This window comes from Xenopus laevis, chromosome 9_10L, assembly GCF_017654675.1.
Source record: "Xenopus laevis strain J_2021 chromosome 9_10L, Xenopus_laevis_v10.1, whole genome shotgun sequence".
In the NCBI taxonomy this organism is placed as follows: Eukaryota; Metazoa; Chordata; class Amphibia; order Anura; family Pipidae; genus Xenopus; species Xenopus laevis.
The window spans coordinates 54,495,655-54,521,657 of NC_054387.1; the positions used below are offsets into that span (position 1 = coordinate 54,495,655).

The window sequence follows — 26,003 nt, forward strand, 5'->3', positions numbered from 1 at the left end:
GGTTCCCTGGCCTTGTGTAGTGTAATGTATTTGCTTCAGCATATACGTCCATTGTACTTTAACTGCACACCGTATGCTAATAAGCCAACCCTAGCGTAACTTTGAACTGCTAAGCGTGATTTCGTCAGCATTCGGTACCCTGTGCGCAACTTCGGATCTTCGTGAATTGTGGCTGTCCAGGCGAATTTACGCCTGGCCAAGTGTTGAGATGTGCGCGAAGCCAGCAGTGTTGAATTTTCGCCGGTTATTGAATTTGCCCCTATATGTCTATAATGCCCTTCATCTTCTTGTTCATAAATAACATCATTACTTTCTCTTATAAGTACAGACTTCTTGTTCCTCTTGCCTTTGCCATATCAGTCACTGTAGTTTTGTTGTCCATTAAAATCTTCACATATGTTTCATTAATCTTTGGCTCCGTTGCTATCAGGGCTTCCTGGCAGCTCTTAATTTTCTGTGATATGAAGAAGTTGGAGTTGGAAAATCAGCTCTATCTATCATATATCTATCATCTAATCCAGTGATCCCCAACCAGTAGCTCGTGAGCAACATGTTGCTCTCCGACCCCTTGGATGTTGCTCCCAGTGGCTTCAAAGCAGGTGATCATTTTTGAATTCCAGGCTTGGAAGTAAGTTTTGGTTGTATAAAAACCAGGTGCAGTGCAAAAGAGAGTCTCAATGTATTTTGACAATCCACATAGGGACTACCACATGGCCAATTTACAGCACTTATTTGGCACCCCAAGAACATTTTTCGTGCATGTGTTGCTCCCCAACTCCTTTTACTTTTGAATGTTGCTCACAGGTTCAAAAGGTTGGGGATCCCTGATCTAATCTATCTATCTAATGTTCCTACTGTCGTGCTCAGAAACACAAGGTTTCTACTGCGCATCTTGGGTACCGTGCATCTGACCTCAATGTAGGGAGAGAGGTATGTCATTTTGGGGGCAGTTTAGAGTCTTTTTAGGGATTTGTAAATAAAAGCTTTACTTATTCTTTCAAATTCACCTCAAGGTGTTACCAGACCCCATATTAAGTATATATGTCCCTGTGTCTTGCTCAAAATCAACCAGAATGTGTCGCCAGACTCCATATTATGGATATATGTCTCTCTGTCATGCTCAAAATTAACCACATGGTGTCACCATATTAAGAGTTTCCCATTGATAGACAAAGTGTGTGTAAGAGAGGATGTCCAGGTACATGGCACAGATTCAGTAAGTGCATTCATTCCTTTATCTTACACATGCTTCACAAATAGTGAGTTTTTTTTCCTGGAGAGTTGTGGGAATTTAGCCACTGGATACAATTAAGTTGTTCATAAATCCCATATCTTGTAGCTCCATGACTAGACCACCTAAAGGCCCTGTTGGATTCCACAGCCTACACTGGCTGACTTAAACTTTAAACTGACAAAGTTTAAAGGTCACTATTCCATACTCAACCTTTTATATCTCCCTGCAGCCTCTGACATGGTTGACCACCCACTCCTCCTATACATTCTGTACTCGACTGCCATTCATGGCACTGCTCTTTCATGGTTTACATATTATCTTTCTGTCTGTTTCTTTAAAGTTGCTTTCTCTAACTCTACTTCTACTACGTTCCTTCTCTCTGTTGGAGTTCCTCAAGGCTCTGTCTTAGGTCCTCTGCTGTTCTCACTTTATACTACTTCACTAGGAAAACTTATTCAATCTTTTGAACTTCAGTATCACCTTTATGCTGATGACACCCAACTCCTTTCTGCTGTCTCCTCCTGGATGTCAAAGCACCAACTGAAACGAAATCTTTCTAAAATAGAACTCATCTTCAAGATCATCCCCTATCCCTGAGATCTCAATCACAGTTAACATCATCTTTCACTTGACCGCACAGGCACGCTGCCTAGGAATTATCTTAGAGTCTCATCTGTCTTTTTCACCACACATCCAAACACTTGCAAAATCTTGTTGTATTCAGAGTGCAACATTGCTCGAATATGACCGTATCTCAGTTCAGATACAACCAAAACACTTATCCAGTTTCTTATCATCTCCCACCTTGACTACTGCAACCTACTTCTTGTAGGTATTCCAACAAGTCACCTTTCACAAATCCAATCTGTTCTAAATGCTGCTGCTAGACTCATTCATCTATCTCACCGCTCTATCTCATCAGTTGCTCCCTATGCATATCCCTTCCCTGGCTTCCAATCTCCTCTAGAATCAAATTACTAATACATTCAAGGCCCTTAACAATTAAGCCCCTCCCTATATATCATCTCTGGTCTCAAAATACACTCTTCTCTACCTTCGCTCTGCTTCTGACCTTCGCCTCCCTTCTCCTCTCATCACTTCTGCCCATTCTCGTCTACAAGACTTCTCTCTGGCTTCTACTTTTCTCTGGAACCCTCTGCCTCCAGCTGTCAGACTCCTTCCTTCCAAATGCTCCCTAAAGACCCACCTACTTAGGGAAGCTTATTTAATGAATCTTAATTAATCAGTCATAATATAAATCACAAATTTGTTTTTAAAATCCCTGTGTCTCAATTGTACCCTAACCCTTTAGTTTTTAAACTCTTTTGTGTAGGGTCCTCTAATCCCATTGTACTCTGTAAACCCTTGTTTGTTGGGCAATAAAGTGTAATTAGAGTTTTCGCTTTGAAGACAGAAAAATAACATGGATCATTGACTTTTGCTGCACTGTGCGTGTAGGGAACAGGAATAAACAACATGAACTGTGTGTTATGGCTTTATGAAGGGGATTTTTGATTAAGGCATGAGCAGAACAAACACCGGCTCAGCAAAACCCATTCACATATGGGTCTGTTACACCGGAAAAGAGAACTGAGGTCACAATAAACAGAGAGAAGTGTTTTCTATCCTGTTGGGATGAGGTGTTTGGCACTATCCCTAGTCTTCTGGCCGAGGCCCCTGTGTCACTTACCTTGGGGACACAAGGGTGAGGCAGCTATTGTTAAACTAATGGGGATCAGCCCAATTTTTATCAAAAGGACAAAGCAGTATGTTCTTCCCAAACCAAAGTCATCTTGGCTAAGAGCGACCTGAACACAATAACATCCATCTAACCACATAGGAGCAGCACATTGTTTGGCCTTCATGTCACGTCTGTCACATGAATGTGTCGCTAACACTCCATACAGAGAGCGCTGGTTTGGGTTAAGTGTTTGGTCAGAGAAAGAGGTCAAGGAATTGAGAGGGTGACTCTATAATAACAGATCGGTTCAATCATTACTCCCATCCAATATGGCTGCTGTCTCCCTGCCAGGCCTAGGGAATGGCAATAGGGTTAATACAATGTCTTAAAGGAATAGCACCTACTAATATAATATCTTACATCTGCCTGGTAATACTGTTGCATGGTTTCCTGCTAAGAGCACCTGCCATTTATTTGCTTTTTTTTTTTAGGAGCCACAATAATCTGCTGGGCCAGCAGATGGCAATCTTCTTGTGCCTATCCCCATAAGTAAGCCAAGTGCTGGGAGCTGGATGGCTGATTTTGAGGTCCTATAATAGGGTACCCACCACCCTCCGTCCTATAGATACCTTTAATGGTGTTATTTCTCCCCTAGTTAAATTTGAACAAGACCCTGAATCAAGCGGGCATAAGCAATCACAATTTCATATTCATTCTCTGCCACCTTTACGAAAGGTGTCTTTTAGGATCTCCTATAGGAAACCATACATTGAGTTACAGGTTTTTGGTTGAATATTTTTGCAAGGAAGAATTTTAGACTTGCCCCCTGCACTGTATTCCTTTCCATTCTGTGTAGGCTGAACTGGATTAGGTGCAAAGACCCTAAGCTCATATTGCCCCCCCGGCTTTATTGACTATAACGTTGTCAGTCTTGGCCTTTTTGTCAGGTACAAGGCAGTGTGTAGTGCGTTGATGCCAATACAAAGCAACAATCACAAAAACTCAAGATGGGAGATGTTTATTTACAAGCTGAGCACAGAAGCAGTACGACTCATTCCCTTTAGAGAAGGAGCAATGAATGGTATCAGCCAGTCCAGTGAAAGCAATTGAACTGAGCATTGCTTTACAGCAGTGTCACACAAGGGAAAGGGGAGTTTCCATTACCTGCTCTACAAGGTATAAATGTCTCAACCTACTTTATGGCAGCATTTTTTTCAGCTTCCCTTTGCTGGGGCATCTGGATCACTGCCTTGAAGTTTTCTGCATTTAGTTGCCTAGTGGCAGTGCATACATTGGACAATGCACAATACTCACGGTACAGCAGCTGGGAAGCGGTTAAAGGTACAGATGTAATAATGCCTGCCAATAAATATTACCTTGGTTAAGTTGGTAATGAACAAATGAGCTCAGTTCCATTTAATACATTGAGGCAAGTATGTTCAGTATGGCTGCTTCTGCACAATGCAGGGGACATGGCTGTTAGAAACATGAAGGTTACCATATAGTGCTGCTCCATGAATTCACCAAGTAGCATGTAGGGTGCTTGTCTCGTTCACATATAAATAGCACAGCAATTGGCACACAAGGAAGCTGTTGCACCCCATTCCAACTGAAGGTTTTCTCCTGGTGGCAGGTTGAAATAAAACTTGCAGGGAGGACTTGCTTTTCCAACACAGAGGTAAAAACATGTGGTGTTGAGATAAAGGCACCAGCAGCCTGTCATGTTGAAGCTTTCCGTGCATTGTTTACTATGTGGGAGGGAGTAATAAGTAGGGGGTGTTTGATACTGCACCACTGCTGCTGTAGCTGTAATGGAATCTTTTGTGGGGTATTTGCAGAGGAGTCAGGAGGATCTTGGCCTGGATGATATGGGAGCGACACAGGAGAGAGGCTGAGATGATTTGGGTTTGGCTGGGTATGTTCCTTAAATAAGCCCCAATAAAGCAATGGTAGTCTCTGCTTCTCTCTCTCTCTGTTAGGGTCTCTCTTCATTCAGTGCACCAAAGTATTTAGGCATCTACAGGTGAGTCTTCTGTTCTCTGGAAGTACAGGAAATTAACCATCATAAGACATGCTGAGTCTGATTAGCACTGATCATGGAAATGCCCTGGGGCAGTAGCAGATGGAGGAGTTGATATGGTCACTAAACGGACACTGTCTAGACTGGCCAAATTCGGGATGTTCACGCTGAAGAAGAGGCGCTTAAGGGGTGATTTGATAACTATGTATAAATATATAAGGGGATCATATAATAAGCTCTCTAATGCTTTATTTAACAGTAGGTCTTTCCAGCTGACACTAGGTCATCCATTCCGATTAGAAGAAAAGAGGTTCTGCCTAAATATTCGGAAGGGGTTTTTTTACAGTGAAGATGTGGAATTCTCTCCCTGAATCAGTTGTACTGGCTGATACATTCGATAGCTTTAAGAAGGGGTTAGATGGCTTTTTAGCAAGTGAGGGAATACAGGATTATGGGAGATAGCTCATAGTCCAAGTTGATCCAGGGACTAGTCCGATTGCCATTTTGTAGTCAGGAAGGAATTTTTCCCCATCTGAGGCAAATGGAGAGACTTCAGATGTTTTTTTTTTTGCCTTCCTCTGGATCAACTGGCAGTTAGGCAGATAAAAAAACCAAAAAACTAAAAGGTTGAACTTGATGGATATGTGTCTTTTTTCAACCTTACTTACTATGTTACTATGTCTAGATCATATGATGCAGTGGGGTCAAAAATTAACATGGTGCCCCTGAACATAACCTAGAAGGACTCGCCCATTGTGTTTCATGAAGTAAATTGTTGATAGGAGCTGCAGGAATCTATAAAGTGATCCCCTCCCAGCATGGCCCATTGTATAATAGCAGGCTTATTATACCCTGGGGGACCTTCCATTGCTTTTCGAGGGATGAGCCAAGACAAACAAACAATGAGCCCGGCATCAGCCTCACAAGACACAAACAGCCAAATTCCACATTAGCATTAAATAAACATATTTGGGATGAGAGGGGATGAAACCATAACAAAGGAACCGCAGTGCATGATAGCCAACGCACACTGACCTGCAGGTTTATATGAAATTAAATGAATTAGGTTACTCTGAGTGGGAAATAGGAGGGAGTTCCTTCCTGGATTAGAACTGACAGGTTCTCAGTGAGACAAAATGGCCTTTTGAAAACAGTTTCAAGGAAATACCTAAACAATGAGAAGCCCCCGTAGCCAAGAATGACTCACTCCTCTTCCTAATGACTTTATCAGGAGGGAGTTCCAGCAGTGCAGAAATGCCCTGTACCAGACAACACTGCATTTGCCCTTATAGACACACTTGGCAATTTCTACCCAGAAGCCTCCATTTGGGAATAACACCCCAATGCAGAGTAAAAAGAGAGTTTGCAATATAGTTGGGAAGCAATACTCACAGGGATGTTGCCTTCACTGCCATCTGCAAATAAAGGTACAATTATTAGCAATTATTCACCGAATTCATATCCATACCCTAGGGTACAAGGGCTGATGCTTGTTATACAGAAAAGGTTGCCAGACCACCAGCTCCATTCACATGACCCTTCCACTCTAATGGGGATTCATGTCCATACCCTAGGCTAGGGTACAAGTGTAGGGCTTGTTATACAGAGAGACAGAGAAAGATTATTTCAATAGCCTTGGATTGGATGCAAGCTGCTGCCCCGGGGCCGGAAGTCCCGCAAGTATTACCTTCAGGGTTGCCAGGTCTAATTTTCAAAGTCGGCTACAAAACCAGGCCAAAACTAGCCAAGAGGCACTTCAAAATTAGCCCATAAATAGCACAATATGTGCAGTGAAAAAAAGTCTAAAATATAAATGAATATATGTGTGAAAATTCACAAATTTTTCCATGAAGCAATATGGGACAGATTTGTCCGTCACCAGGGGCATAACTACAGAGGGGGGCCCAGGAGGTATAGGGGACCCATAAGACTCTAATACATATACAATTTCATTAAATATTGGTAAAAACAGCTCAACCTCTAGACATTTTGGTGGTCAGCAGATTTTTGCCTCATAATTGTCTGAAATTGAGGAAAGAATGCTTAAGAGTGACGGGGGACTGGAGTAAAAAGCCCAGAATCCGGTAACTCTCGACTTCTACATAAGTCAGTCCCATTGCCTGCTGGGTATTGTAGTCTTACATTAAACTTAGCAGTTGGGAAATTGTAAAACAAAAACTACATTACCCAACATGCACTGAGAGACTTGGCACATTAGGGCAAGAAAAAAACTTTGGCTGATTTCCAAAGTACAAACCAGCCAAAGGCCCAAAAAGTAGCCCAAACCTGTTCCTTGGCTAGTTTGTACTTTCAAAACCAACCTGGGCTTCAAATTAGTAGCCCAATTTGGCTGGAAAACTGCCAACCTGGTAACCCTGGTTACCTTAGTGAAAAGTGCTGAAGTCAAAGTGCTTTGCGCACTGCTGCGGCGGGGACCGAAGTGGCCGGCCGGGTTGCCTGGGGCGCCTGCCCCTACTGCCAAGGAGACTATTTAATCCAGAACACATCACACTCAGAATCAGCGAAAAAGTGTTTTATTTCTGCCTCGGAGTGCTGTATCATGAGAGTTCCCAGCCCATTGGCCAATTCGCCCAAAAGCTGTAAGTTACTGCTGAGCTGATGTTCATGCAGGTTGGACTTGCATTTCACTTTAGATATCTCTTCCTATAATGTGAGGCAGACACTTTGGGGTACAGAAATGGCTACAGGAAACATTGATGGAATAATCACAGAGAAGTAGTGGTTCCACCTCCCCTTTAGTGCAACTGTACAGCCCAAAGACAGTTATCAGGGCAATACAAGTAAACACAGAGTGTTTTGGAAAGAATTCATTGCTTATTGTGTTTATATACAGTTGGTTCTCTGGTTATCAAGTTTGGCATCTCCCAAAATGAAATTCAAGACTGCACTGTGTAGCTGGCTTGGGTCATGCTGCCCTTATCTGCACCAAACACTCTTCCTGTTCATCAGGAAACACACACACACAGGCCTTTCCAACAATAAGTGCACAAAGCTTCCAAAAATAAGCCCTGACATTTGCATTGTGACATTCAGAAAAGCTGCCTTGTGCCCCTTTTATTTTCCAGGCCTGCCATCCATGCTTTGCAGAGATTTATTCATAATGGGACAGGGGCTTTTATGCTTGGGGAGAGAAAATACCTTCCTGGGATAGACGTGACTACCACCCATCCAGATATTTCTATAAAAAAGGGGACTGGAAATAGCCGTAATACATAAAATCCTCTGTCCCTAAGGAATTGAGTTATTATTGAGCTAAATGGCTAACACAGGAGGTGGAAATGCTCTACAGTAAAGGGAGTAACGGAAGGATCACCCTATATAATTGTTACTACAGCTGCACCTCCAGGCACAGATTAGGGACAGAGCAATGGGGAAAGGGCTGGTCAAGGAACTACATGAAAAATGAATAAGGAGAACAGAACTCATGTAGCAATTCTTGCACTTTGCCTTCTATTTTAAGCCACAGAATAACTTGTCCAGTGAATTCAACATTTTGTGGGAACAAATAAAGCTAACATGAGTCATAAAACAGCAGATTCCAGGCACACTGAAACACAGCCTGAAGGGTGGGATTATTGTACAGTATCTGATAAGCTACATTAAGTAACATCCCTAAAGACTATAGGACACCCACCCAGTGAGGAGAGGCTGTACCTAGAACCTAGTTCTTATCAGAATGGCTATGAAGAGACAACGTGCGAGGCTGCACAATGTCAAGTTTATGAAAGGAAGCCAAAACTTCAAAAGGAAATCCAAAGCATTCTGTAAGCATGGGAGCCTAATGCAGCTGCATGGACGGGTTCTAGGAGAAAGTCACTGCTGTCTATACTGCTTTAATGAATTAAGTACCCTCTGTTTCAGCAACCACAGCACCACATGTAAGCTCTGTGGGCAAGGGGCTCAGAGAAATAGAAAAATAGAAAAAGTATTGTTTCACCACCTTTCTCTTACTCTCAGCATTTCCAAATCACTGTTTCCCTTTTTTTGGGAAAATACCCTTCACGATGCAAAATCTGAAGCGGATCATGTGAGATAGAATTTAAGGACCAAGCTGGCTTCTTCCATGGAAATATGAATGGATTTGTCTGTGTGGCATTAATTAAAGATCTCTGCTTTATAGATGTATTCTGCTCAGTGGGAGATGGTTATTGCAATGTATGAAAAGAAGTTTTACTATCTGGCTTGTTATGCTGCACCATTTTGCCCAACTGTTAACACATAATTTAGTATATAATGGACATAACAGACAGAAAAGGGGCGGGATGCTCTGGAGCTGGACTGGTGGCAGACTGAGAGATACAATTTATTGTACAGAACAGGCATCAGATGCCCACAGTGACTAAGCACGAAAGGACAGCAGTGCAGATAGAGCAAAGGCTTTGGGGCTGGCACAGCACTATCACCTGCATATAGCAAATAGACTGGACATTAAAGGGGCTGTTCACCTTTGAATTACCTTTTAGTATTATAACAGCAATAAAAAAATTGTTGCCTCACAGAGCAATACTTTTTTGGCTGCTGACAGCTATTTGCAAACTGGAATCATGTAGAAAAGCAAGGCAATTAATATAGAAATTATAAAAAAATAAAATAAAGAGTGAAGACCAATTGAAAACATACTACTGTTTGCCTATTCTATAACATACATGTATATATAACATACACAAATCTTAACTTAGGTGAACAACCCCCCCCCCTTTAAATAAATATTTGCTCCAGTTTCCCATGTTGTTAATGGCATCTACTGTAAATCATGGAGCTTTTCAGTAATGTATTCCTGGGATGGATGAGCAGATTTAAGAGCTCACCCAGACAATGTGAAAAAGCATGGTAATTGATGTTCCATTACCTTGATGTGGCTTAGGGGTCACCAGCTCTACCTCTGAGCTCTCCACCTCTTGCTTCTCTTTATTGTTCCCTTAGAAGAGAGACACCAGTTACTAAATATACATTTTTTTTGCTGCCATTCAAGTTAAATGATAGCCTTTTCTTTTTTCACACATTATACAAATACCAAGTGGTACTAATGCCTTCAGCACAGACCTGGAAGAAGGAATGCAGAGCTTCCTCATCTGCTTTTGCATCATTTACCGACCTATATGGTGCATTTCATGATGGACAGACTGACAGGGATATGACAAAATTGTATGATGCTCTGATAAAGCCCCCCACCCCCCCACAGTGGCATACATTCCCACGGTATACACAGGCAACTCTTAGGCTTACTTTCAGGGTTTCTAAATTTGCTTTTATTAACCCAATTTAGTTTGTTAAATATGACACTAACAAGGACATTGTGAGTGGCAATGGGAATGTAGTAGATGATAAAAGTTATTACCCAAGTTTCCTTCTGGTGATTTATCAACATGATTTTCATCATCTGATTGGACGTTTCCTGGAACTAAGCAGAACAGGATTTAATGAGAGATGAGTGGATCAGATAAATGAAAATGTAGCTAGATGCAGAACAAGATTAACCCTGTGTGAGCGGTGGTGTAGAAATATATAGGGACACGGTATTTGGGTTGGTGAAGGCAATACAGATTAATACAATGGTGCAAGTGAATGTCAGTACAGAATGATAGAGCTTTTACCCAAACAGGATTCTTCTTCTTGTTTGATGTCTGCAGCAGACGACTTTTCTTTGTTGGAACTGTTTTCATTAGTTGTCCTTTTGTATCAGAGAAAAGAGGTGACATGACATCAGCAAGTTAAATGCAGAGGCACCTGCCATATTACCTGGAAGATGAGAATATTTAGTCTTACCTCTTCACCTCCAGAGCTGTTTCTCCTCCTACAAATAAATAAAGGGTCACTGTCATATAAAGGTACATCCTTATGTGGGACACACAGTAACATAGCCCGTCCCTGCACAGAGCAAAGCAACATGGATGTTGCTCCAGGTGCCAGTTCTTTGGCCCTCATTGGTTAGGAGGGTCACAGAGCTTTAGCACTTGAAAATGATTGCCCATATTAAACAAGATCAAACCCAAGAAGATGCCATATTTTCCTGTACATGGCAAAGTCTCATTTATATGAAAACAGAAGAATACTTATATGAAACCAGTAACAAAAGTATATTAGGAATTACTTCTCTGAGCAAACTACAAAAAAGCAGTAAAAGGTGTTAAATATTGTATGACTGTGACTATAATTTGTATTAAATATACTCAGACATTACTAAAGGGAAAGAAAACCCTCGAGATAATTCAGAGACGAGGAGGTGCAAAGCTTTATTCAGAAGTGGTAGCTTCCTACAGTGTTGTTTGGTAGCCCCTGTGTACTTAGAGCAGTGGTCCCCAACCAGTGGCTCATGAGCAACATGTTGCTCTCCTACCCCTTGAATGTTGCTCTCTGTGGCCTAAAAGAAGGTGATTATTTCTTAATTCCAAGCTTGTAGGCGAGTTTTGTTTGCCTAAAAAACAGGTATATGCCAAATGAGCCTCCTGTAGACTGACAGTCCATATAGGGACAACCAAATAGCCAATCACAGCCCTTAGTTGGCACCCCAGGAACATTTTTCATGCTTGCATTGCTCCCCAATTCCTTTTTTTAATCTGAATGTTGCTCATGGGTAAAAGAGGTTGGGGACCCCACCTTAGAGAATGGGCTGTGCTAAAAATCTCACACTCAGGTAAGTGAAACTGGGCTTCTTGTGATGGAGCTTACTCACATGATCAAAGTGTTCACATTCTGGTCACTTGGGGCAGATTTATTAAGGTTTGAGTTGTGTTTCCCACAAAAATTTGAGTTTTTCGGGTTGTATGTTTTTGGTCAAAACTCACATTTTCGGGTTAAAAACAAAAACTAAAATTTTTCTAAATTTATTATACCCAACCCTGGAAATAGCTTGGATCTTAAAATACACCATCTAAAACCGTTCGAGATCATGTAGGAGTCAGTGGCAGAGGTCCCTTGAACCATATGAAGATTTTAGCCTGCATGACGAGTATTTCTCTGAGGGTTTAGCCCAATAACTCAAATGATTTGAGCAATTCGAGTATTTTTTCAACAAAAACTCGATCAACTCAAGTTTTCGGGTTTCAGGACTCGCAGAATAAGATACCATTCGAGTTTCGGGTTCATTCGAGGTATAAAAACCTCCAACATGTTACCTTTTTTCTTTGTTTCCATGCAGAAATAGTAGCAAATGGCCATTGCAGCCACAAGAATCAACACAACAAAAGTGACAATGAGCCCCTTCTTCCAGGTAGCGAGAACAGCTGCAAGAGGGAAGCAGGACAGTGTATCAGGCAGGGCAACATGGACAATTCCACCACAATCCATGGATTGTCATTTAGTTCAGACTGTTCTTTACATACATTTATTATTAGGATTAAATTATGTATGTATAAGATATATAATGCTATTCAAGGTAAATGGATGTGTTGTACAACTAAGTGTAAAGTGCCAGATTTGCATCCCATTGACAGAGATAAATGTCATGCTCTGCCCAGTTATATAAAGGGCATTTACCAGTATACTATGTGGTGCTGCCGTAACCGATCCTGTAACAATACACCCAAGGGGAAATACAAGGGTCACTTAGTAAGAGTCCATGTACTATGGTGTATTCTGGGGGCACTATGATTCATTAGCATTATAATAACTGCACAAAGGTTTTCCAGGGATATGGCCAAAATCACCTGAAACGTAACCCTTAGAACTAAACTACAACAGGAGATTTTGTAGGGACGGTGTTGGATCAACAGATTGTATCCTTCAAGTTGGATGTAGTTGCAAGGGTTAAAAAATAACAGGGCTGATAGAAAAACTATATGGAAACTTTGCCATCTGACACAACACACTTGCCAGAAGGGAGCGAGATAAATCTGATGGTGTCTGACAGAATTTTTCTTCTCACTGAAATACATTGAATGTTGCATGTAGATGCATGAACAAAACAAACCGTCTGACTTTATCTGATCTGACTTGCATTACTGCTGTGGGGATCAGGATGTGTAGGATCCTACAAAATATTGTGCTGTTGAATGACAAGATTTTGTGGATCAGATAAAATCTCAAATTAAAAATTTCCATGTAGTTTAGTCCCTACTCCTACACCATCATAAAAACTTAACACCAGGGTGGATGGATAGCTTAGAAAAACTAGAACTCATGACTACATGGTCCAACACATGGGGAGAAGAATACAACTGTACCTTTTACATATATATGCTCACTGTCCACAGTCTGATGGGCTCCGTTGGTGGCTCTACAGAAGTAGCTGCCATCATCATGGGCGCTGAAAGACTCAATGTGTGTAGAAACGGTGAATGAGGAATTAGCCGTTGAGTTGTGGAAGAGAATTTCCTTTCCTTTTTTAACAAAGAAGTGGAAGTCGATGGGCAAACTCCCACTTGTAACTGCACACTCCAGGTAAAGGTCTTTGCCTTCTTCCACCATGCCCGACTGGGCTGAGACAGCCATTAGTGTGACCTCCTTGATAGGACCTACGAGAAACAGCAAAGAGCTAGGATCTAAGCAGAGACACTGGCCTTATAGCTAAATTTCATCAGTTAATAAAAAAATACATACGCAACCTGCAGAATTTGCCCTAGAGCAACTTCCCCTGTTCCCTCCAACAGCCACACACAGGGGTTTATTTACTAAAATCCAGATTTATCTCATATTTCATTAAAATAAAACAAGACCAAACTCCCATTGCCGATTTTAGCTTATCTATTAATAAAAAAAGCTTAATAAAATCAAGCGTAAACCCAAATTGCTCAAATTTTTCAGGCTTTTTCCTGAATTGAAGACACTGAATCCAAAAGGAAGAATGTGACGATCTCCAATAATCAAGAGCTAAATATTTTTTTAAAAAAAGTAGAAAATCTATTAGGACATAAAACCTAACGCGTTTCGTGCCTGATGGGGCACTTACTCATAGGCTAATGGGGCACTTACTCATAGGCTTACTCAGCCTATGAGTAAGTGCCCCATCAGGCACGAAACGCGTTAGGTTTTATGTCCTAAAAAATTTTCTACTTTTTTTAAAAAAAATATTTAGCTCTTGATTATTGGAGATCCTCACATTCTTCCTTTTGGATTCAGTGTCTTGAATTTTGCACCTTGGGACTGAGGTGAACTGTGAGTGGATCTCCTTGCTATTTACTTAACAACGAAATTTTTTGGTTTATTAGAGTGGTACCATTTACATTATAAATTTTTTCTTGTGGCAGCACACACTCTAATTCTTTTCTCATGTTGTTTTTTCCTGAATTGCTCTAATTTTTCAGGCTTTTTTCCCGAATCGTTTTTTGAGTTTCTGCCCAAAACCCTGAAAAAGTTAGATTTTTGGGCTAAACCCAATGCAAACCTCGAAAAGGTCTGAGATGGCGGATTTTTGGATTCATGCTTTTTGCAGCATTGTGGTATAATAAATCATAAAAGATTTGAGTTTTCTAGTTTTTTTGAGATTTTAACATTCAGATTTTAATAAATAAACCCCTAAGTGTAAACTCAGCCATACCTTGTAGCATTGTGCTTTTTAGTAAGTGAGGTAATACAGGGTTATGGAAGATAGCTCATAGTACAAGTTGATCCAGGGACTAATCTGCCATCTTGGAGTCAGGAAGGAATTTTTCCCCCTCTGAGGCAAATGTAAAATATTTTTTGCCTTCCTCTGGATCAACTTGCAGTTAGGCATGTTAAATACAATTGAACTTGATGGACGTGTGTATTTTTTCAACCAAACTTACTATGTGAACCTATGACACATATTACTGTGGAAATACTTACAAAAGGATGGCCTCCCACTGTCACTCTCTTTAATGTCAGTTATCCCACAGAGCAGCATAGGAATAATTTCTGTTGGGTTGGCCTGTAGCTCAGCATGTTTAAATGTGTGTTCACAAAGCACAATGTCCATACTGGAGGGAAACTTACGTATGACAGTGATGCTGACGATGTTGCTGTACATAGCGGGTCCATCATACAAGTTATAAGCTCTGCACTGATATTGCCCAGAATTCTGCTGCTCACTTATAAAGAGTTGAAACACGGCTGCTTTGTCCTGTGTTGCAGTAGCGGTTTGCAGAACCTTTGAGTCTTTCAGTAAGGAATAGGTTATAGGCAGAGTTCCCTTGTCACACTTGCACCTGAGATCAATAGTGCTGCCCTGCACCGCCATGCTGATACTCTGGTTACGATGGGTCAGAACTGGTTTGGAAACAGGGGCTGCAATAAACCCAAGACATGGCTCAGTGATCAAATACTATTCTCAAGTACAAATGTCACATCTTTTTAAATCCTAAAGGATAAGTAGCCCTTTAAAATAAGTGAACGTTAAATTGTTGTGAGTGCTATTCTAAGCACTTTTGCAATGTACATTCGTTATTTTTTTTTTTTTTAATGCCAAGATATGAAAGGATACATGTACTGTTAACATGAATGAATTTTGTTACAACAGTGTCCCCTGCTGGTCAAGTAGTCAAGGAAGTTGTCAGAAGAAAGAAAGAGGGCTGGTCTGATGTTCTTTTGGTTACGGAAAAAAATAGAAACCTTTCTCAGATCTTTCCTAACCAGAAGAACATGCTTTAATATCTTGTAATTAAAAATAAATAAATAATGAATGTACAATGCAAAAGTGCTTAGAATAGCACCGTCTTTCCATTCTGTTCTCTCTCTCTCCTACAATGCAGCAAGGTCTTCACCTCAAGGCAACAAAGAAGACAACTCGCTCCAAACATCGAACACAATCAAAGCCATTCAGACAAGCTGTACCTAACTCCAGAACTAATGAAGGATGAGTCTGAACCAATCCACCAACACCACCTCACACTACAATGTGTATCAAGTAGTCTCACAAAATGTGGCTTAAATAGCCCACAAAAGAGAGCAAAAACCGCAAATTATAGACATTATCCTGTTGCAAGAAACATACTTGACAGTTCAAAAGCCTACTAAAATAAATCAAATCCAGTTCCCGACCCAGCTATATGCCTTCAAACAGAGTAGCTATATGGATTAATAAGAAGGTACTGCATCAAGTAAACAATCACTATGCAGACCTGGCAGGCAGATACATTATTCTCAATGTCAAAATACATGGCCAACTATACACAATCACCAAGTATTCGTAGGGGGAGATTTTAACAGCCCACTGCAACACAGGATTGACACTAAAACTTCTCAAGAACCCAAATATACCCAAGAAACTGCCCTAAACACTTCAAAGACATTTGGCAAACTGGGCCCTCTATGATGTTTGGCAAAAACAACATGGAACGGAAAGGGTTTACAATTTTTTCTCCCACCCACACCTTAAAAATTCCTGCATAGATTACTTTTTTTTTTTACAGACCGACACCTACTCCAGGCAATTCAGAAATCAGAGATAGGAGTAGCCACCTGGTCAGACCACTCTCTCATATCAGTAACTATGCAGACTGAAGTTTTTCAGATACATTAAGGGCAACAAGCCAGAGCCCGCCAGAGCCCATGGCACATCGTAATCGGATTGTTCGGCCATACGGACGAACAATCAGATTACCCCCGATATAGCCATACTCGTTAATGACATATCAGGGGAAAGATCCGCTCGTTTGGCGATGTTGCCAAATGAGCGGATCTTTGCATCTATGGCCACCTTTACCCCAGAGTTCTGTCACCTCTTGAAATAGTGACCACACATGCAGAGTGAGCGCAGCGGAGCTCACAAGCACCATCTTCTTCTCTTTGGTAATCTTCGTGTCTTCTTCCTCCCCTTCGGCAATTTCCATCTCTTTCAGTGCATGCGCAGTTATTGCGAACTGGAAGATTGCTCCATTACACCGCTCACTTCACGAAGATTACCAAAGAGAAGAATATGGCACCCGTGAGCTCCGCTGCGCTCACTCTGCATGTGTGGTCACTATTTCAAGAGGGGACAGAACTCTAGGGTAAAACTGTGCAGGGGGGGCAGGGAGGGGGGCCAACGGAGGGGGGCCAGTGGGGACTTCACAGGGCAAAAAAAAATCAATCGATCAATAGCACAAAATTATAAGCCCAGAAGGCAAGCCAGTTATTAACCCTAAAGAAATTCGTGACCAATTTGCAGATTATTACTTTACCCTGTATAACTTAGAATAGCAGCATCATCAATTTTACATTCACTTATTTTAAAGGTTTTCTTATCCTTTAAGCATATAAACTAGAGTTTAACTATTGTTTTGCCTCCAGGCAAAGGCTCACATATAAAAACAAGTAACAAATTGACTTAAGCAAGTGCAAACCTAGGCCTTGGTGCAGGCAAGGTAAGTATTTTGTGTGAGCACCTAGAACTGTGTATTAACTAAATCATTATTGTTAATGCATGTCAACTCTGTAATAATTACACTAAAATGTTATTTTAACTTAAACACTTGCATAGCTAAATCACATGTATGGGATTGTGCTATAAATTAAGGTTTCACTCTATTTAGGAGACAATGAAGAATAAAATGGCTTCAGCAGACTACATAAGATTCATTTCGAAGTAATTATCTGCATTCCACTTGCCTAATTTAATTTGTTATAATGCAGTTTAATACTCACCATAGACACGGATGTTCAGGGGATCACTATTTTTAGTGATGCTGGATGCTGTGACCATACAGCTATAAATGGCGCTGTCGGTTTCACTTACAAGTTTGGTGAGTCTCTGCAATTTGCTGTAGATTTTGCCATCCTTTAGCTGGTAGAAGGTATGGTTTGATGGGGGTGGCATCCCAGGAACTTTGCAATTTAGAGTCAACATCGCACCTTTATTGATAATGGAGTTCTTAACATTTGAAACAAGCTGAGGTGTTTTAAAGAGCTCTGCAAACAGGCAATATAATGTGTGGTTGTTAGCCTTGGAAAGCAAGGTGAATGATACAGAACAAAAGGACTGCTAGAAAGGAGGTTTTCAGATCTGAACTGAGATTCATAATAGGACGTGGCATTACAGGTACAGAGAGGCCCAAATAACCCCCCCCCCCACAGGCTCAACAAATAGGAACTGTCTATGGCATTGATAGCAGCCACTCTGGCATTTGCCAAAATCTACAGATTCTTAGTTCTGATCAAGTGGCTATGATTTATTTTCTTGGCTCAATGTTTATAAAGTAGCAATTTCATGCACCTGCTGACTCTCCCACACTCACCTTTCACAATGACGTTGGCGCTGTTGGCTTTGGATGTCTGCTCATATTCTGCCTTGCAGATGTATTGGCCAGTATGGTTATTTGTAGCCAGTTGGACATATGATACAGTATCTGTTGTGGAGCTATTTAAAATAAATGTGCCCTTCTGAATAAAAAGTTCCACCTTTCCAGAAACAGTGGATGATGTCTGGATTGAGCACTTAACCGTTATGTTTTCCCCTTCAGTAAAATTGACTGATGGCAAAACTTCAATCCTTGGAGTTGAAAACTGTTCTGCAGTAAAGAGTCATAACAAAGTTAGCCCAAAACAATCCTATTTAGCAGAGCGATAACAACACATTGGGTGTCAGGTAGTACTTTCTCTTTTCCCAGAGTTCCCTTACATTCTATTTTATGCCATACAATATCCGAGTTGCTCCTTTGATACTCAGCTCTCTGCAGCCTAAACTCATGACAGACGGGGCTGATAATTAGCCTGCTAAAATACACAGGCAGAGAATCAGCCCCTACGCTGGCATTAGCCTCCTGTCCTTCTTGCACTTGAAACAATTGTGTCGGCTTGGGTGCAGGCACATGCAGTGGATTTCAGCAAGAAACAAGAGAGTTTGCACTCTCACACCGAAATATGATGCATGTGCCTGCATCCGGGCCGACACAGCACAGAAGGCTAATGCCAGCGTAGGGGCTGATTCTTGGCATGCGGATTTAAGCAAGCTGATTTCAGCCCTGTCTGGCATTAGCCTATGCCTTCAAACGGGGAAACAATATTCAAGGTAAGGTCTCACCAGTGACCTATAAAAAAACAGTATAACCTCCCTCTCTCTGAAGCTAGTACTTTCCCTGCATAGCCGACAATATGATTTGATTTGCTGTTTTTTGATCAGCATAATATCCCTTTAAAGGGTATATAAACCCATGACAAGGAAATGTAATCTGTGAACAGCCTCTTTGAAATTTTTAAATACCTGCCACTCTGATTGTTCAAAGCTTAATAGTAAGGTTGCAGCACCCACTTAATTACTTATTCCTTTTCCTCCTCTTACCCACTCAGGCCCCTCCCTCAAGAATTTACTTTGGCTGTTGGCTACTGGGCTATCTTCACTATTCCTCTCACGGCATCTGTATTCTGTCATCATTCAGGAGTTAGGTGTCAGATGAATGATCCAATATATCTAATGGGGGGGGGGCTCATTTTGCCTAGAAGATGTATTCGTATTTCAGTATGAGGAAGCTTATATTAAATTTTTATTTTTCCCCTTTAACCATTACAGTGCTCAGTACAAGCAGGACTTTTTGTCAATGTAAGTTCTGCCAGTGTATGACTGCATTCTACACTGCATAAACTTTACAACGCACATGTGCTGCCTACAGATGTAAATGTCACTGAACATGTATGTGAGGGAAAATAGCCGACAAGAAAAAAATTGCTATTTATTTTAGGAAAATGTGATGGTGCTGGCAAATGGAGGAGATACTTGCAGTACAAATGATGCAGCTTGGGTGGGGGAGATGTACCGAACAACATCAGCTGTGCCACAGGTTTCTTGTTTTGCTATGTACCCAACTTATATACATATAGTTTCATTCCTATTTGTCGTATGCACACCACCATATCTTCATGTTCACTCGGGTATTGCAGAAGAATCTTGATAATGGTCCTAGGCCAGGACCAAAACGTTGATCTATATGATGTTTTAAAGAATTTGCTAATAAAGTAATAAAGTACAATTGACTCCATTTTATCCAAATAATCCAAATTTTTTAAAATGATTTTTCTCTGTAATAATAAAACTGTACCCTGTACTTGATCCAAACTTAGATATAATTAAACCTTATTGGAAGCATAACATATTGGTTTTATTTAATGTTTATGTTTATTTAATGTTTATGTGATTTTCTAGTAGACTTAAGGTATGATGATCCAAACTACTGAAAGATCCCTTATCCAAAAAAACCCAGGTCCCTAATATTCTGGCTAACAGGTCCCATACCTGTATTTAAGAAGAGGTAACGTTCAGAAAAATCCGCATTTCATTGAATTGCAGAGTAACATCCATTTGCCAGAGTGAATTGTCGTCTGACGAAGTGACGCCTGCGCCTGTTAGTAAATTGGCGATGTCCCTGCTCTCGGTAACGATAGCAAATTGACGCTAGTGTTAGCCACTTCGTCCTTGAGTAAATCTGCCCCTTAGTGCTTATCTGCCAAGTCTGAAGGCCAAAAAGTATTAGATTTGAGGAGAATGCGTGTTTGCTATTCTAGGGACTCGTAAAAGAAAGGTTTAAAGGACCATAAGGCTGAGAGGCATGGTGGTGAGATTTGGGGTAATTGCTTATTAGTTGCCCTTTATTTTTCCTCAGACCAGTGTTTCTGCTAATTTTGTAATAGTCATTTGTGTGTGCAGAGTGGTGCTTGGCTTAAAATCGTATTAACTCATGTGCAGTAACATTATACAAATCGCAAAATACTTCTTAAAGCATCTATCTGAGCACAGGTAAATGTAAAAAACTCTGTGTGTCTGAGCACATGTAAAATACAAAAAAAAATGCTGCAGTAAAAAAAAAAAAACCCTAATACTCAGCAAAAGGACACTTGTACTTTTATGGTTCACTTATGTAAGGGCATGCAAAAGGCAAAAATACACCATGATATTCGGGCCCATTTAACTGAAAGCCTGCAAAGTTGCAGGTGTCACTTATAAGGACTGAAACACTTAAAGGCACAGTGAAAAGGACCACTGAAAGAACTTACCTTCCACAGAAACTATTTTCCCATCACTGAAATCAGAGACTTTTGACTTTGGAATAATCATGAATTCAACATTACACTGAAACGTCACTATTTTATCTCCCTCCTCTATATGAATTTCAATGGAATCAGATTTTTTCCATGTAGTTTGCATGGGGATCACCTCTTTTGTATTAACATTTGTCTTGATTTTGTAGAAGGTGAAGCGGAAGGGCGGCTCCTCCCCCTCTGGTGCCTCACATGTCACTTTTATGCTTTGCCCTTCCTTTGTGGAATTGGTAGAAACACTCACTGTAGGTTTTGACAGCCCTGTTAATCAGAAAGAAGGCAGGGAGTTTTACATGCGGTATACAACATGTTCTCCATGAGAATAAGTGTCATGGAACTAAGATCGGTACACTCACCTGTTCAATGGGGGGCCCAGGCGCACTGCTATGGGACTACAGCTTAGGAAGCGGATAAACTGAAGTTTAGTTTTGCCAAGAAATTACCCCATACCAGGCTTACATCAATTCTGGGGCATATGCAGTGCAAAGCATCGGCATGACCCTCTGTTTGGATTTTCATACCAGAAAGGGTGGTAACCCTAGGTGGGGGACTCATCAGATATCTGATCATGGATCCAATCACATCTGAGTTCAGCACCACATATTTAGATGCTGCCCTAGGCATCTGAACTCTGAGCACCATCTGCACCTGCACATAATGGCAGCACGGGAAGAGTTTTTTTTTTACTACATAGGCATCCAAGGGCTGCCCCTTAAAGCAGCCACCCTAGGCACAAGCCCTCAAGTGCCTATATGGTAAATACACATTGTTCATGTTTTAAAGTTTCTGGTAACAGGTGCCTAGTGAATAATTCAGCCCTGGCTGACATAAAAAGTTTATCCTCTCCCGCTGCTACTATGAGTGGTACGAACTGCATAAAATAAATGAATTAAATGCATTTACTTTGATTCTACAAGCCTGGTATGGGGTTGATCCTTTGCACTGCCTGCCACAAATAAAATTCATCTACATATAACATATAGCATTGTTTTTCAGACTTTTTAGTCCCTTTGAGGCCCAGCATTTTGTTAATTTGCCCTTTAACTCATAAGATATATATCATAACAATGTTACAGATATATAGAAACATTGGGGTAACAGTCATCTGCTATAGTTCCAGGGGTACCCAGGGCACAAATAAGCACTCACCCAAATCTCACCTTTACTGGTCTTTGGGCTGGGTCCCCTTAGCTTATACCAAGATTACGGATATATAGAAACATTGGGGTAACAGTCATCTGCTATAGTTCCAGGGGTACTCAGGGCACAAATGAAAACTCATCCAAATCTCACCCCAACTGGCCTTCAGCCTGGGTCCCTTTAGCTCATTACAAGCTTATATATATGTAAACAGTCAACCTGCTACTGTTCCAGGAGTACCCAGGACACACATAGGTGATCACTCCAGATCTTACCTTAACTGGCCTTCAGTTTGGGCCCCCTTAGCTCATAACAAGGTAAGAGATATACCCTGCTATAGTTGTAGGAGTAGCCAGGGCACAAATATACTAATAATATAAGATTTAGAGAAAATACTTGATTACTTGAGTAGGTGAACCACTGGCCTCTGGCACGAATGATCACCTGACTGATACCCATTTGCATTAATGGAGGGCTAGCATTGATTGACCTCTGATCTTAAACCCAGCAATTAGACAAAAGCCAAGCTCTGAAATCAATGAGTCCTACAGAGTAAGGAGAACAACCCAAACCCAGCAAACAGAAAAAAACTAATTGTAAATCAGTGAGTGCTACAGAGTAAAGAGAGCAGCCTAAAACCAGCAAATACATAACACCAAGCTCTGAAAATAGTGAGTGCCTGCAGAGTAAGGAGAGCAGCTCAAACAGGCCTGAATTTATGGGCAGGCAAATTGCTGGGGGCAGCATTCCACCCGCTAGCCGCATCTGAACAGTGGACTGGGCGGTAGATTTTGACAGTTGTTTAAATCTCCCACCCAGTCCCAGTTCTGGCAATCTAGGGCCACAGTTCTGGCAATCCCTGCTCAACTGCTAAGTAGGTGAGCGGTGGGGCTGTGGGGAACAGGTTGCAAGTAGTGTTGCCACCTTTTCTGGAAAAGAATACCGGCCTTCCTATATATTTTTCTTTTTTCCCTACTAATAAAATTGGGATCAACCATCATTTTTACTGGCCAGGTGGCAACCCTAGTTGCAAGTGGTGTGTGAGCGGGTCAGGGCAGGGAGGTGTGCGAACATGTATGGGATGGGGGTGTGCGAGCAGGTCGGGAACAGGCAGGGGGGGCAAACAGGTCAGGAGCAAGTTGGTCGGTAGCACGGAGGTGTTCAAATGGGTAGGAGACAGAGGTGTGTGCGAGTAGATCGGAAACAGGCTGAGGGGAGAGCAGGGCGGGGGGATGTGGCCTAGGGGCACACCATTTTTAAATACGGCCTTGAACTCAAACCAAGCGACTAGAACAACACCAACTTTGAAATCAATGAATGCTGCAGAGTAAGGAGAGCAGCCTAAACCCAGAAAATAGACAAACCAAAGCACTGAAATCAATGAGTGCAGCAGAGTAAGAAGAGCAGTCCAAACCCTGCAAATAGAACAAAACCAAGCTCGGATATCAGCAAGTGTGACAGAAAAAGCCCAAATTTTGACATTAGTGAGTGCTGCAGAGTAAGGAGAGCAACCCAAACTCAAGAAACTGAAGTAAGCAGAGAATATCAGAGACAGCCTGTGCTCGCTTAATCTTTCATGGTGGGCCTCAGGCAGAGGATGTTCATGCAACCAAACATAGAATTAAATCATAATAAATATTAATCATTTAATTGTCATGGTTCTCATTAGGCACAACTTACCTGCAATGTCTATGATCAGTTTATTACTGGACTTCTTTTTGCCTTTCACAATCACGTCACAAGAGTATGTCCCAGATTTGTACACCCTTGCTGGACTGAGATTATAAATTGCACTTCGGCTGTTAGAGGTGACGTTATAGACATGCTGGCTATCCTTGAAAAATAAAAACTGATGGTTCAGCTCAAATGATTTTGTCTCCAACTTGGAGATTTCCACAGAACACGTCACACTCATGTTGTTTCCATTTTCCAAGGTGGCAGATGGATTTGCACTTAGCGAGACATTATTGATTGTGAAGACTAAATGTGAAGGAAAGATTAATAATCAGAGGATAACATGATTAAAGTGTACTAATTGTGTAGTAATTGTACAAATGGCAACAGAGACATCACGCATCTGATATGGATGATAAGAATGATCAGGCTGCAATCCCTAAAGAGAGTTCGGCTTGTAAAACATTAAAAAAAAAAATACAAAAACAGCTGAAGAACATTTATCGAAATTGCCCCCCTAATTAGCACACTATACCCTTAATGTTCCTAAGTAGAATATTACCTATGCTGCCATAGGCTATGAGCAAACATAGGGGACTGTTCCTGCTGGAATCACACACAAAAAAAGCACGCTGGAACTTCCAGACTGCAGGAGTAATTGTAAAAAAACAGCTATATTTTAGTTAAAAACATTCTACTTTATTTATATTCTGTACATAATCAATAAAAAAAGCAATACGCGTTTTGTGCCAAAGAGGGCACTTAATCATAGTAAATCAGTATTTTTAGTTCTTTGAAAATAAATACTATTGTTGCTAAATATTTTATTACATGGTGTAATGCTGGTAAAACTGCCCCTATTGTGTGTTTGAATTTTAAGGACACTTAAATTGTAAGCTCCCCAGGTGCAGGGACTGATGGAAACATTGATTTGTAAGCCTAGGGTGGCAGGATTTTAGGGGGCGGCATGCTGCCCAACCACACCCACTTTCAATAGCAATTGTGTTTCCAAATAACTTTAACAGCACTGAAAATGTTTAATAACTGTATATTGGAAAGTTGTTCAAAGTTATAGGAAAATTGTTGTTTTGGGGTTGACTTGTCTTTTAAAGCAAATAAGAATTTTTTATGCCCCAAATGACACAGGGTTAGTTGGTATATCTGTGCCAGGACTGGGTCATTTTCCTTTAATACATGGGAGAGCTAGTATCTCTGTGCTGGGAGTGGATCATTATCCCTTAATGACATGAGGTTAGTTGGTATATTTTTGCCAGGACTGGATAATTATCCCCTAATAACATGTGGTTAGTTGGTATCTCTGTGCCAGGACTGGAGCATTATTTCTAATGACACAGGGTTAGTTTTTATCTCTTTGTCAGGACTGGATCATTATCCCTGAATGAAATGGGGTTAGATGGTATATCTGTGCCACGAGTCAATCTTTATCCTTAATGACACGGGGTGAGTCTGTGTGTCATGAATGGATCGTTATCTCCTAATGATACAGGGTAAGTTGATATCTCTGACAGGTAGATGAGCTATTAATTAGTTCAACAACACACTAAGGCAACATGCTAGCACACAGAATAACATGGCAGATATATGGTACTTACTTGTGTCCTGTGCATACAATATCCTCCCTGCAAACAAGAAAAAAACAGTTATATTTAAGGTTTTTCAGTAACAAGGGGAATTTCGAGAGGCAACAATAAACTGATATGATACTTACACCCTAAAGAGAGGAAAAATAAAGATAAATTCATCTCGGCATGGGAATACAAACTAAAAAAGAAGAAAAGTCTGATCTAGTCAGAGAGTCTAGGGTACAACAGAGAAATTAAAGCCCCCCTAATGTTTGTAAGAGCGCCTATGAGCACAGCAGTCGGTGGAGTTAGGTAATCATTTCCCCAGCTCCCAAATAGAAGTTCCAAACAATCCACTAATATCTATTGTAGCAGGTTGACTGCTCAGGAAATTGTGGAAATTACACTTTTCCTGATCTCGCTCTTCCTGCCTCGTTCCTTAAGATGTATCCAAAAACAATGGCATGGTATCATTATTGCTGATGGTATGAACGTTAATTGTGAGCCTTATTAGCAAGAACATCCAGTTCCCATAGCAGGGAAATAGTTATTTTATAACCCTTGGGATGCCAGAGCTAGTGTGCTAGTTACACCCTTTTTCCAAAGGGCACTACACCAGCCAACCACTTCATATAATTAGCAGTCAGTTAATATGGCGTTGAGGGAGATTCAGTCTTTACCCATCCCTCTTTATCTGACCTGATTTATGAACTTTAAAGTTTTTATTACGGATTTATCAGTTTTCAG

At 41.0% G+C, this 26,003-nt stretch overlaps 1 protein-coding gene across 1 annotated transcript; it reads right to left on the reverse strand.

The window, feature by feature from the left end:
- Positions 1 to 3,917: 3,917 nt before the first annotated feature.
- pecam1.L (platelet and endothelial cell adhesion molecule 1 L homeolog) lies at positions 3,918 to 25,569 on the reverse strand. The gene is given in 15 exon segments (NM_001095534.1): positions 3,918 to 4,954; positions 6,328 to 6,350; positions 9,806 to 9,874; positions 10,295 to 10,357; positions 10,551 to 10,627; positions 10,723 to 10,750; positions 12,072 to 12,179; positions 13,119 to 13,409; positions 14,848 to 15,138; positions 17,476 to 17,739; positions 18,066 to 18,338; positions 20,815 to 21,120; positions 23,680 to 23,979; positions 25,287 to 25,313; positions 25,403 to 25,569. Coding segments are annotated over 15 exon segments (2,184 nt in total). The 5' UTR covers positions 25,437 to 25,569; the 3' UTR covers positions 3,918 to 4,924.
- Between the last annotated feature and the right edge of the window lie 434 nt (positions 25,570 to 26,003).